The 12,481-nt window shown below is 38.2% G+C and overlaps 1 protein-coding gene across 1 annotated transcript in view; it reads left to right on the top strand.

The window, feature by feature from the left end:
• LOC143738584 (5-hydroxytryptamine receptor 3A-like) overlaps positions 1-7,341 on the top strand; it is a 38,942-nt gene extending 31,601 nt beyond the window's left edge. The window contains exons 3-9 of the mRNA XM_077230577.1: positions 1,400-1,444; positions 1,574-1,683; positions 2,894-3,066; positions 3,181-3,341; positions 4,038-4,248; positions 6,910-7,044; positions 7,160-7,341. Of these exons, the coding sequence (XP_077086692.1) occupies positions 1,400-1,444; positions 1,574-1,683; positions 2,894-3,066; positions 3,181-3,341; positions 4,038-4,248; positions 6,910-7,044; positions 7,160-7,341 (1,017 nt within the window). The remainder of the gene's footprint in view (positions 1-1,399; positions 1,445-1,573; positions 1,684-2,893; positions 3,067-3,180; positions 3,342-4,037; positions 4,249-6,909; positions 7,045-7,159) is intronic.
• The last annotated feature ends 5,140 nt before the right edge of the window (positions 7,342-12,481 follow it).

Below are 12,481 nucleotides of genomic sequence, written 5' to 3'. Positions count from 1 at the left end.
TTCTGTTCAATATAAATAAGAATGTGTGTAGATGTATGACAGAAATACACTGGTAATTATAAGTACAATAATGTGTAATGGCTCGAAGTCAGTATTTCTTGTGTTTCTCTTTTTTCTGTTCTTGTTGTTTCTCTTTCCTTCAATGATTCTTCTTATTAACATCAGGTGTCACCACTAATGGCCAATCATCACTTAATTAATCACTTAATTATCTCATTAACTTCAACACTGCTTCAGTGTTCATTTTTAACACCCTGTAGTTGGACCTATATGTACACCAAGAGTGTACATATGTACACTGGGGATTTTGCTGTGCAGGAGGGAAGAATACCATCTCTTTTCAACAGGCCAAGTCTGCCCCAAAACTTTTCCAATTGTCTATGAATTGTATATTATTTTGCGGGCACCACATAGACAGCCAGCCATTGAGTGAGGACAATCTTCTAACTATCTCACCACTCCTTTGAACAGGAAGGGGGCCAGAGCAAATTACAGTGCCTGACATTGTACTTGCGAGTTCACACACCTCTTTAACGTTAATTTTAGTGATCTCCGACTGGCGAAGTCGAACATCACTAGTGCCGACGTGAATAATAATCTTAGAGAATTTACGATTAGCATTAGCAAGCACTTTAAAATTTGCTTTGATGTCAGGCGCTCTGGCTCCTGGCAAACATGTGACTATGTTGGCTGGGGTCCCTATTTTCACGTTTCGTGTAATAGAATCGCCAATAACTAGGGCACATTCAACAGGGTTCTCAGTGGGTGTTTCACTGAGTGGGGAGAATCTGTTTGATGTTGCAATCGGAACTGAAGAGCGGTGTTTTGTCCCGCGACTACACCGTCTCACCGTCACCCAATTGACCTGCTGCACGGGCTCTACTTCAGCTGGAACCGAACTATGTTCAGTGTTCTCTAAGCTAATCGCATCTAAAGTAGTATCTAAAGCCCTTAAACTCTTTCAATTAACCTCAATTAAAGTTTGGATGCCTGTCTCTTGTTCTGAAATCTTCTCCGTCAGCCTGCCTAACAGGTTAGCGAATTACTAGCGTGTTGTGCTAGCAACGATTTAGATTGAAGCTAGCAATGTCAGGTTAATATGTGATGTTGAGTAAGTTATATTTAGCAATGTAAACAACAGGGAATGATAGTAAATAATGATTCAAAACAGAAAGATGTACAAAGCTTACAGACGCAAACCAACTCAAGAGCAACAGCAGCAACAAGGCAGCAAGTTAATTAATACATCGTTCGACCGGACATAACCGTTTTATATATATATAAAATAAAAGTCTCTTCATTCTTCATTCAGTCCATATAGGCAACCTATCTCATGCTAATTCAAATTAGCACAGTTGTTTTTAAATTCATTTCATCACTCACTTCTTTTTATCTACAGAATGAAAAAGCCCAGAGCATCTCAACACAGATCAAATTGATAATTGTGAGTGCTTTATTTCCCTCTTATTTCATAAGGTTTTAGTTAAAAAAAATGTATGATCAGAGATTTTTTTGGATTTTCAAACATCTCACTCTTATAATCACTGTGAACTCCATAATTATAATTTTGCAGGTTTGGAGGGACTCAAAATTTTCATGGAATCCAAATGACTTTTGTGGAATTGGAACACTTGCATTCTCCAAAAATGTGTTTTGGAGTCCGGACATTGGAATAGTAGAAAGGTATAAAAATACTTCTGTCAGAACTTTTCATTTAGCCCATTTGTCTCACTTAATGAAAGGTCTGAAATGATTGATAGCATTTTAGAGGTATGTTCACAGTACACCTAAATTAAATTGTACAAACTTTAATTTAGCAAATGATAAAATTTTGTAGATATTATTTACATAAATAAAATACTTTTTAATAAAAAAAAGCAATCAGATGCCTTTGTGGACAACTTTTTTTTTTCAAATTAATCTCAGTTAACCTGATAGGTAACACTATCAACAGCAACCCTGAGTGATCACCTTACGAACATCTGATAACCAAAATGCACTCATAACACTTTCGTTAGTCATTTATAAACATTATACTAACAACGTTTACATACACTTTGCAGAATCTAGTAAATGTTAATAATTTTAAACAAAATTAAGAGTTATCATTGAAATTGTACATTGTTTTTATTTTATTTAGAATCTGCTAAATGTTAATAATTTTAACAAAAATAAGAGATATCATAGAAATTGCACATTGTTGTTTTTTATTTAGTACTGTCCTGAATAAGATATTTGACATAAAATATGTTTACATATAGTCCACAAAACAAAATAATAACTAGATTTATAAAAAATGAGCCCGTTAAAAAGTTTACATATTTCTGTGTCGTTACCTGGATGATCCACAACTGCTTTATTTTTGTATTTTTTTTCTGGTGGTTGTTCTTGAGTCCCACTGCCCAGTGTTCTTCAGAAAAATCCTTCAGGTCCTGCAAATTCTTCAGTTTTTCAGCATCTTTTGCATATTTAAACCCTTTCCAGGAGTGAATGCATGGTTTTGAGATCCATCTTCTCACACTGAGGGCAATTGAGGGACTCGTACACAATTATTACAAAAGATGAAAACATCCACTGATGATCAAGAAGGAATTATGATGCATTAGGAGCCGAGGGGTGTACATGTTTTAAATTTGAAGATAATTATAAATTATTCTGGGAAACATGTAAGTATCTTCTGTAACTTTTGAATGACAGTACTAAATGAAAAAATAAGATCTTTAAACAAAATACAAATGTACACATCTTCACCCTGTTCAAAAGTTTTTTTAATAATAAGTGAAGCTATTAAAGCTGTTTGTGGAGTTGTTAAATCCTCCTCTCCTTTATTTTGAATACCTCTAATCATCTTGTCTTTAATAATATTTCATATTAACTTTTTTTATCCATTTAGCATCAAGACAGAGTTTGGAACAAAGGAGTCACCAAATGTGCAGTTGCGCTATTGGGGTTTTTTACTCACATCTGACGTTTTATCTCTGACTACGGCCTGTAAGATGGATCTCTACAGGTTTCCCTTCGACATCCAAAGCTGCAGTATAACGCTTCAGTCTTCATCATATTCAAGTACATCTGAAAACCATGAATCAGTGTTGACAAACAAACACATAAATTAAATTATTATTTTGAATCGTTTGGCTTAATAATAAATAATAATAAAAATTATATTTGTTCCCAAAGAAAAGAATCTTGTAATAGATTCACTCAATGATGCAGAGGGCGTTACGTTTGACTCCAAGGAATCCTTTAAATCCCAGGGAGAGTGGGAACTCCTCAACATAAATATCTCTACAGCTCAAGCCACCATTGTGTGGGATGACATGGATCAGCTGATATATCAGGTACAGAGCACAAGCATATTTTTAAGTAGGTATAACTGAAGACTGAAGATGTCAAAAATGTGGCGTGAACTCACACTCAAAGACTTTGGCTCTAGCTTCATCCTATTGTCACAGAGCTTGTGGCCAGTGGTGTTAGGACTTTAGTTTGAACCTCCATTTAATGACGTCAGCAGGAATCCCCGCAAGCGAGCCTTCCCAGCGCAGCACGTGGGAAAGTTTTTACTCTATCGTTTTCTTGTAAACAACAGAGGCATCCCGGGGCTCGAGACTCACAGGGTAGGAGGGGGTAATGACGTGTAGTGCAAGCAGGTTTTACTTTAACTCTCTGTAGAGTGGGGCCATATGTGCTCGGAGTAGAGTTCATTAAAATGTTTGCTGTGTAAATGGACAGTGGCAAAATTATCCTATGGATCCATATGCTTACGTTTCCTTTAACTTGAGCAATAACAGTTGGTTGATTCCATCAGATCAGAAATCAAATGTTCCAGCAGGCTGTTTAATCCTATTGTGCTGACAGCAGACTATCCTCACTGTACATCACGCATTGGTGGATCATTAGAAAAAGGAATGTTACTTTTGTTAGTCTCATGATTGCAATAAAAATGAAATGTCAAATTTCTTTTTTTATTTGATTGGTGAAATTTGATGTGTTTTCACCATGAAATTAATAGTAGCTACTCTTTCTCTTCATGACAGATCACCATCAAGAGGAAACCTTTTCTGTATTTCATCAACATTATCCTACCAGTATTTTTCTTCATAGTGCTGGATGTGACCTCCTTCTTCATGGGCACAAGTGGATCAGACAAGCTGAGCTTTAAAGTGACTTTACTTCTGTCTATTTCTGTGTTGTTGCTGATTCTTAATGACATACTGCCCTCTACAGCTGATAAAATCCCTCTGATTGGTGAGTCTAACATGGACACGATTGTCATGTTGTTAATAATGCAATCCTATAACTGCTCAAGTCAAGACAACAGTATTCTCCTAATAAATAAAATATATCTGTGAATTTAGGGATTTATTGTTGAATGCTTGCAAATCCATTTTTGTGTTGTGTTATTAAAAAGAGTATGCACAAATGCATACTTCAAAAGAAATACAACACCAGCTGTGCGACTTTGGGGAAAGGGGAGAGTCGGGCACAACCTAACACTTTTTGACTTTCTCAGTTTGTGCAAATTCACTTGGGGTCAAAAGAAAATAGCTTAATTCCACATGGAAAAATAAGGAGGATACAGTATCTCAAACATAAACAAAAAACGTGCACTGTGTAAACTTATGTGGCTGTACAAAGAAAGCGCACAAAGGGAGTCAAACAGTCTTTCAGTTAACAAGGAGAACAACTACACTCACTTTACCACAAACTATATTGGACAAAGAAACTGAGGAAACTTCGAAGTGTTTCCTTTGAGTTTTCCGCATACAGACATTGTCAAAACTATCCCCATTCATGCGGATCGGCGAAAGCGACTAAAAACGCTGTATTCTGCTGCCAGGCAATTAGTTGGCGATGAAAAACAATAGACCAAAGGTCTTCAATCCTGTCTCAGAGTTAAGAGCCAACGTAATTAATCAGATGTCTCTCACACATTAAAAGAAAATAGCTAAAAAAAAAAAAGGAGGATACAGTATCTCAAACATCTCAAATCTCATATCAAACACAACTGAAGCAGCAAATACAGATTCAGGATTCCTTTCAAATCAAACGCTGAAGCCAGTTGGATATAAACTTGTGGCCCTACATGAGCACAATTGAAAACCTATGCTGTATAAACTGAACATGTAATATGCATGTGCATAACGTCATCGTTTTCACAGATTTCCGTTTTTGTTGTTCACATGGAGACCGTTTTAAAAACCTTAGACTTTGAAACCCGTTTTCAAAAGTTTGCGTTTTCAGCCACCCAAAACGTCACTGTCGTGTAAACAGCTCCTAGCCTACACTGTTAAACCTTGCAGTAAAAAAAAAGCCAAATTCTGACAGTATCATACCATTTTCCATTTAAAATATACCATAGAAAACAATGCATTCTGGGTAATATTTTATAATTTTCTATTTCTCTGATTTTCCAGATAATAACCAACAGGAAAATACTGTGAATTGGTAGCGCTCAAAGTCGACACTCAGTGGCTGTGTTCAAAATCACACCCTATACCCTCATTCACTATTCCCTACATTAATTCTCTAATATAGTCCACTTGACAGATTGAATGAAGAGAAGTGAGTCAATTCAGACACTGATGAACACCTGATAAGCAGAATCACTGAAGGACAAGAACAGAAAAAAGATAAGAGACGAGCAGAAACACAAGAACTAGAACTGACGTCCAGCCACACTGAGTGACAAACCAGTTTAACATTATTTCTTTCATAAATGTACAAAAGTACTTGTTGAGAATTAACCCACATTAAATGTTGATATTTTATTGAAAATAATAAAGGGTGTAGTCACCATTATGGCGCTTTAGTTGGGCTCTTGAACCTTGACTTTTTTAATTCGTTTTTTCTTTTGCTGCTGTAACTGTGAGTTGGTAAAACATATTGATTATGGTAAGAAAAAGTCAAGAGGATGAGAATTCATCAGGTGTTTTTGGCTGTTGTGATGATGCCCTAATCAACATGGATTTCTCTGATCTCATCCTGTATCTAATCTTTGATTTTTATGGGTATTTAAATTGTATTGATTATTTTATCTCTGTAATACTACAGCATGAGAAATACAGCACAATATTTCAGAAATCAGTTATTTTGAAGGATATTAGAATCATACAGGGCATAAAACATTCTGACTTTCTAAATGAATCAGACACACACAGACATTAACAATCAGCAGATGAATCTCAACAATGGTGACAATCAAAAGTTTCATGTCGCAATGCATGCTGGGTTCCAGGAGAGTATAAAACTCCCAGCATGCACTGCAGCATTTTTTATTGCCACCATTGTTGAGATTCATGTGCTGATTTTTTTTATATCTGAGTGTGTCTAAATGTTAGGTTAGCTCTGTTTTCTTGAGTATGATGTGCTTAAAGAAGTTCTTCATTACAACTGATTGCTGTTGGAAATCTTGCTGTGTGTGTGTGGTATAACAACACTGATCTTCTTAAATGTGATGTAAGACCAAACATTTTCAATTAAACATCTCAATAAGAACTTCTGTAGATGCATTACAGAAATAAACTCACTGGTTAATAATAAGTATAATAATGTGTAATGGCTGGAAGTCGGTTGTAGTTCTTGTATTTATGCTCGTCTCTTGTCTTTTTCTGTTTCTTGTTGTTCCTCTTTCCTTCAGTGATTCTGCTTGTTAACTGCAGGTGTTCATCACTAATGCTCAAAAATCACTTACAGATTCACATAATTATCTCACTGCAACACTGCGTCAATGTTACTTTTACTCGTTATAGTGTGGACACTACAGGATTTTCCTGTGGAGTTGAAAGAGTAAACAGTGTAAGATAAAAAGACATACCCAAAGTCGTACACACAATTTTAGCATCAACAACAGGGGTGTAATTTCAGAGTCATTTCAGCTGTTGCATTAACATTTTGATGTTTTCACAGGGGTTTATTGCACTGGGATTTTCTGTCTCATTGGCATCAGCATTGTGGAAACCATCCTTGTGAATTTTCTGATGGCTAGAGGAGCTGAGAGCAGATCACTAGTGGAAACTACAGCTGCTGTTAGTGGACAAGATGGTAAGAGTCAACAGAGCTATCAGCAAATCCTAATCAAAGAATTGTATGTGAGATGATACTGACCACAATAATTATAAAATTAATCTATGGCCATGCTTTGAATTTCCTCTAATAGACGGCGTGAGAGATCTGCAGAGCCCTCCAGACTCAGTTAGAGATCAGAACGAGATGCAGAGATGCCTCTGCTGGACCAGAGTGGCAAGAATCATAGATGTGGCCTTCTTTGTTCTTTACATAATCACCATTATTGTGTTTCTGTCTGTGCTTGGGAAGCTTTGGGTTCCAGTGATGTCTTAAATACAGTACATGAGATAACACACAATATTGTGTGCATTAATTCATAGTTTATATAGAGTTTGAAGTGCCCCTATTATAGTTTGTAATTTTGTTTTTGAGGTCTCCTATAACAGGGTTCATGCATCAAAAGTCAAGCTTAATTTTCTCATAATATATATTGCACATCACCGCATTTTTTAATGTTTCTCAAACTACTCGTCCGCAGATTCAGTTTCTCTTAATGCCTCACAATCCTACTCGACTCTGATCTGATTGGTCAGATGACCCAGTCTGTTGTGACTGGTCTACTCTGCTCTGATTGGTCAGATGACCAAGTCTGTTGTGATTGGTCTGCTCTGCTTTGATTCGTCAGATGCCAAGTCTTTCATGATTGGTCTACCACTCATTACTTCAGGAGGAAATAAAGGAGGAAATAACTCCGCTAGGAAAACTCTGACACAGGAACTAGGTGAGAGAACAAACAAGAGTGACGTACCAACACAAGCCAATATACACTCTCACTAGATATAGGCAGCTTAACAAGCAGTAGACTAGCTGCAGATGGAGACTGATTTGAGTGATCAGCTGGTTCCTAAGCAACAAACAAGCACCACACACACAGACCCCAGACCCGACAGATAGGCAAAATGAACACATGGATCCATGAACCGTGGCACTGTAATCCTCACCATCAGCATTAACAAGTGTATGTCCATCAACAATCCAATGTGTATATTTATTATTTACTGCAGTGCGCATACAGAAATGTCTTGGTTCACTATCATCACTATGATCATCCATTGTGAATAAAACAGAAGATTTCAATTTAAAGATGCGGTCACACTGGCAAATTGTTAGCAAAATTTCGCAAAAGTAGACAATTGTCTACTATCAATAGTGCAGTTATGTATAAAGCTTTGGGTAATGGTTTATAATTAGAGTTGTCTGGTTGGATTTCACGGGACATGTTAGATTATGCTGGAGAAACTTTTTCTTCAGAGACCAGGAGACGTTGGGATATCTTTCAAGCAGAAGTTACTCTTTATTGAGGACTTTGCTGTGCGTCGCTGTAGTCAAACTCAATAGCTCAGCACAGTAGAGTTTATACCTTTCAAGGGGGAGGGATTTACATAGATGTGGAGACAATCTGAACAAAGCATGTAAATGAAGTACATCCCGTCAGTGTCAGCCCATTACCGGAAATTCCCCAGCCCTGATCTCATCAGCATAAAGGTGTGTTTCAAATGCAAAGGTGATTATCCAATCAGCCGGACTATTCAATGACTGGGACAGGGAGCCATTAAAGACAAAGAGTGATAGTCTCGGTAGTCTGACTCACTTCATTTATACCTCAAATGCTAAATTCAGTCTACTAAACTTTCTCATTTTAAATATACTATTGTATTGGAACCTAAATGAAACATTTAATACATTTGTAATACAACAATTTACTTCATCTTTGCATTGTTACTTCACTAAATAAAGAGAAGATTGTCCGGCCTTTCCGGTGTGTTTTAACCCTTACGGAACGAAAATTAATAGTCAATGGTTTAACTGTATTTTTGAAAAATACAGAATAATATATTGTGTATATATTACAATATATTGAATAATACTTAGGAATTGCCGCTTTTCATATATTGAAATATATGTGACAATATATTTACTAATATATCATAATGTATGTAATTTTATATTCAGTAATACACTTCATAATATATAGATGTACATGTGATCAGATATGCCACTGCATGTGTAATATATTGCAGATATATTTACTCATGCAACATAAACACACATTTATAGATAAATATATAATGTTACATATGTCTTATATTTTTTTAATTATTTATAAATGTTTCATATTTTCAAGCTAGTTGACAACAGCACTAGTACACCTACATGCATTAAAGTATTTATCCAAGAAACTATCACTGTGAGGAGTGAACAGACAATACATATATATTATTTATGGAGACCAATAAAACTAAAGTTACTTTATATTTATATATATATATATATAAAGTAACTTTAGTTTTATTGGTCTCCGGCCAATTGTTAGCAGAACCGCAGGCTCTACTCTTCAGCACAATGATAACCCCAAAAACTCAGAAATACCAGAAAACCTTTTAAATTAATAAAATAATAGAGCACTAAACACTAAGAGATCTACACCTGCATTAATATTGAGCAAAACACATTAAATAACACTTCATTTTAACATTTACTCTCCTTAACCAGTCAAAAGCAAAGCATGCTGGGAACTAGAAAAACTAGAAATCTGTTGTAACTCATAACGTGAATGTGTATGTATATATGTATGTGAACATACATTCACATTTTTATGGGAACATGTATGTGCAATATACGGTATATGTACACAATAAAGGATAACACTTTGTGAATATTACATGTAATGCTATTTTTGTCTTCATTTATAAATATTTTATATTCATAATATACAGCCAAACATGATCAATGCATATATAGCAGAGAATGATTTTCTCTTTGTAATGTTAAATGAGGAATTATCCAGGTGGTTAATTAAATCACTTCACAAGAGATGATTGGCCAATAGTGATGACACACGCTGTTAATGACCTGCTTAGATGCACAACTGGTAAAGCCAACACAAATACATCTTTGGATATAACTAATTTAGCATCTTACATTTAATACATTATGTTGCCATAATCTGTTTTTAAAAGGAAGTTTGGGTGTAATAGTTGTTCATGTAGAGTTAGTGGGTTAGAGTTAGCTTGAGATATCGTGAAGTCGTGGAGGATGTCGGCATATGGTTTTGTTTTGTGGGTTTATCGCTGCGCTCCCTGCTTTTATCCATGCTGCTGTAACCCTGGCTAGGAAACGGAGCTTGTGAGTAATATTCTTAAGTAAACCCTCAAAGCCTAAATATGGAATACGTTGTTACAGAAATTAAACATATATTTTGTAAAAAAAAAAATTTGATTAAAAGATCAGATAATAAGTATTAAAATCAATAATTTAAGTGCATTACCAAAATATGCTTTGGTGATGCACGAGTGAAGAAGAAAATAAATAACTTGAGAAATGAATGACAATTGCATATTTAGAAGTGGATTCAGTTTATATTTCTTGAATCATCCTTAAAGGGATAGTTCATCCAAAAATGAAAATTCTGCCAGTATTTACTCACCCTCATGTTGTTCCAACCCCGTAAGACCTTCGTTCATCTTCGGAACACGAATTAAGATATTTTTGATGAAATCTGAGAGCTGGATCACTCCTCCTAACTAGTTCATAGGCTTCTTCAGGAATTGAACTTGCCGGCCTCGAAAAGTTATTAAAGACATCGTTAAAATAGCCCAAGTGACTACAGTGGCTCAATCTTAAGTTTATCAAAAGACGAGAATACTTTTTGTGCGAAAAAAAAACAAAAAAAAACTTTATTTAAACTATTCATTTCCTTCTCTGTGGGCCTCAAGTCAGTTACTGTCATAGACATAATAAATACATAGACGCCCTAACAGCCGCTTTGGAACGTTGCTGCGATACGTCAACGCGTCCGCGTTTTTCTCAGTTCCCGTAATGAGAGGTAAGGGAAAGTTGCCCTCTGCAATATGGCAGCGCCGTTGACGTACGGTCCAGCGGCCGATAGGGCGTTTATGTATTTATTATGTTTATGGTTACTGTAGTGTGATACCCAGATAGCAACATTGTTTCGGCCAAGATCTGGCACTTGTGGGATGCGGATCTGGCCCACGTGCAGCTTGGAATTACGGCACTTGGGTGGCCCACTCCTGTTTGCCAGATCTGGGCCAAAAGCAGGCCATAGCAATGCCACATGTCAGCCAAGAGCAAATAAATAAACCAGAACTGGACTTCATCTGAGCCACAAAATCTGTGTATATTAAATATGGAGTCATCTCAACTTTAATAAGCCTGTTAACAAGCAGAATCACTGAAGGAAAGACGAGAATAGAAAAAGGGACGAGCAGAAACACAAGAACTACAACTGACTTCAGACACAGCCTTATATGAAATCACCTGAAGATAAAAGAAGACATTCAATCTGTGAAGATCTCAGCAGAGGACGATTAAAAAACTCCACAAACAGCATTACCAGCTTCACCTATTACTAACCAGACTGACTTTATTTCTGTCAGACTTCTACAGAAGTTTTTATTGAAAATTAACAGGTCTTCACCGCCCTGGTCGCCCGATGCACTCTGTGTTTGGCCCTGGTTCCCGGTTAAGCCCTCACCCCTTGTTCCTGTCTCCCTTAACGGACCTGGCCCCCCCCTAATGAGCAGCTACCAGACGCTCCACGACAACACTAAAACACGCCACAAGAGTTCAGGAGGGAGGTGGAACGGTGGAGGATCAGGGGGAGGGATGGTGGGCCAGGTCCGTGAAGGGAGACAGGAACAAGGGGTGAGGGCTTAACCGGGAACCAGGGCCAAACACAGAGTGCATAGGGCGACCAGGGCGGTGAAGACCCCTCGGGCGGCCAGGGCGGTGAAAACCCCTCGGGCGGCCAGGGCGGTGAAGACCCCTCGGGCGGCCAGGGAGGTGCAGACCCCTCGGGCGGCCAGGGCGGAGCAGACCCCTCGGGCGGCCAGGGCGGAGTAGACCCCTCGGGCGGCCAGGGCAGTGACTCAGGCGCTCGGCACTCAGGCGCCCGTGACTCAGGCGCAGCAGACATCGGCTCAGGTACAGCAGACACCGGCTCAGGTACAGCAGACACCAGCTCAGGTACAGCAGACACCGGCTCAGGTACAGCAGACACTGGCTCAGGTACAGCAGACATCGGCTCAGGTACAGCAGACACCGGCTCAGGAACAGACACCGGCTCAGGAACATACACAAGAACTGTAACAGTCACAAGAACAGACACAAACACAGAAACAAACACTGGCTCTGGCTCTGGAACAGGCGCTGGCTCTGGAACAGACATTGGCTCCAGCTCTGGAACAGGCCTTGGTTCTGCCTCCGGCTCTGGAACAGGCACTGGCTCTGCCTCCGGCTCTGGAACAGCAGACACTGGCTCCGGCTCTGGAACAGACACTGGCTCCGGCCCTGGAACAGCAGACACAGACATGTCCAGGAGCCGAGCCAGACGCTCCAGATAGTCCAGGTCCATGAAGGCAGACGGCACTGGCTCTGCCTCCGGCTCTGGAAC

Source organism: Siphateles boraxobius, unplaced genomic scaffold, assembly GCF_051911475.1.
Source record: "Siphateles boraxobius isolate OS27281-9 unplaced genomic scaffold, OSU_SipBor_1 15, whole genome shotgun sequence".
NCBI classification, from domain to species: domain Eukaryota; kingdom Metazoa; phylum Chordata; class Actinopteri; order Cypriniformes; family Leuciscidae; genus Siphateles; species Siphateles boraxobius.
The sequence above is the reverse complement of the archived record's forward strand: the minus strand, read 5'-3'. Positions and strand labels throughout refer to the sequence as shown.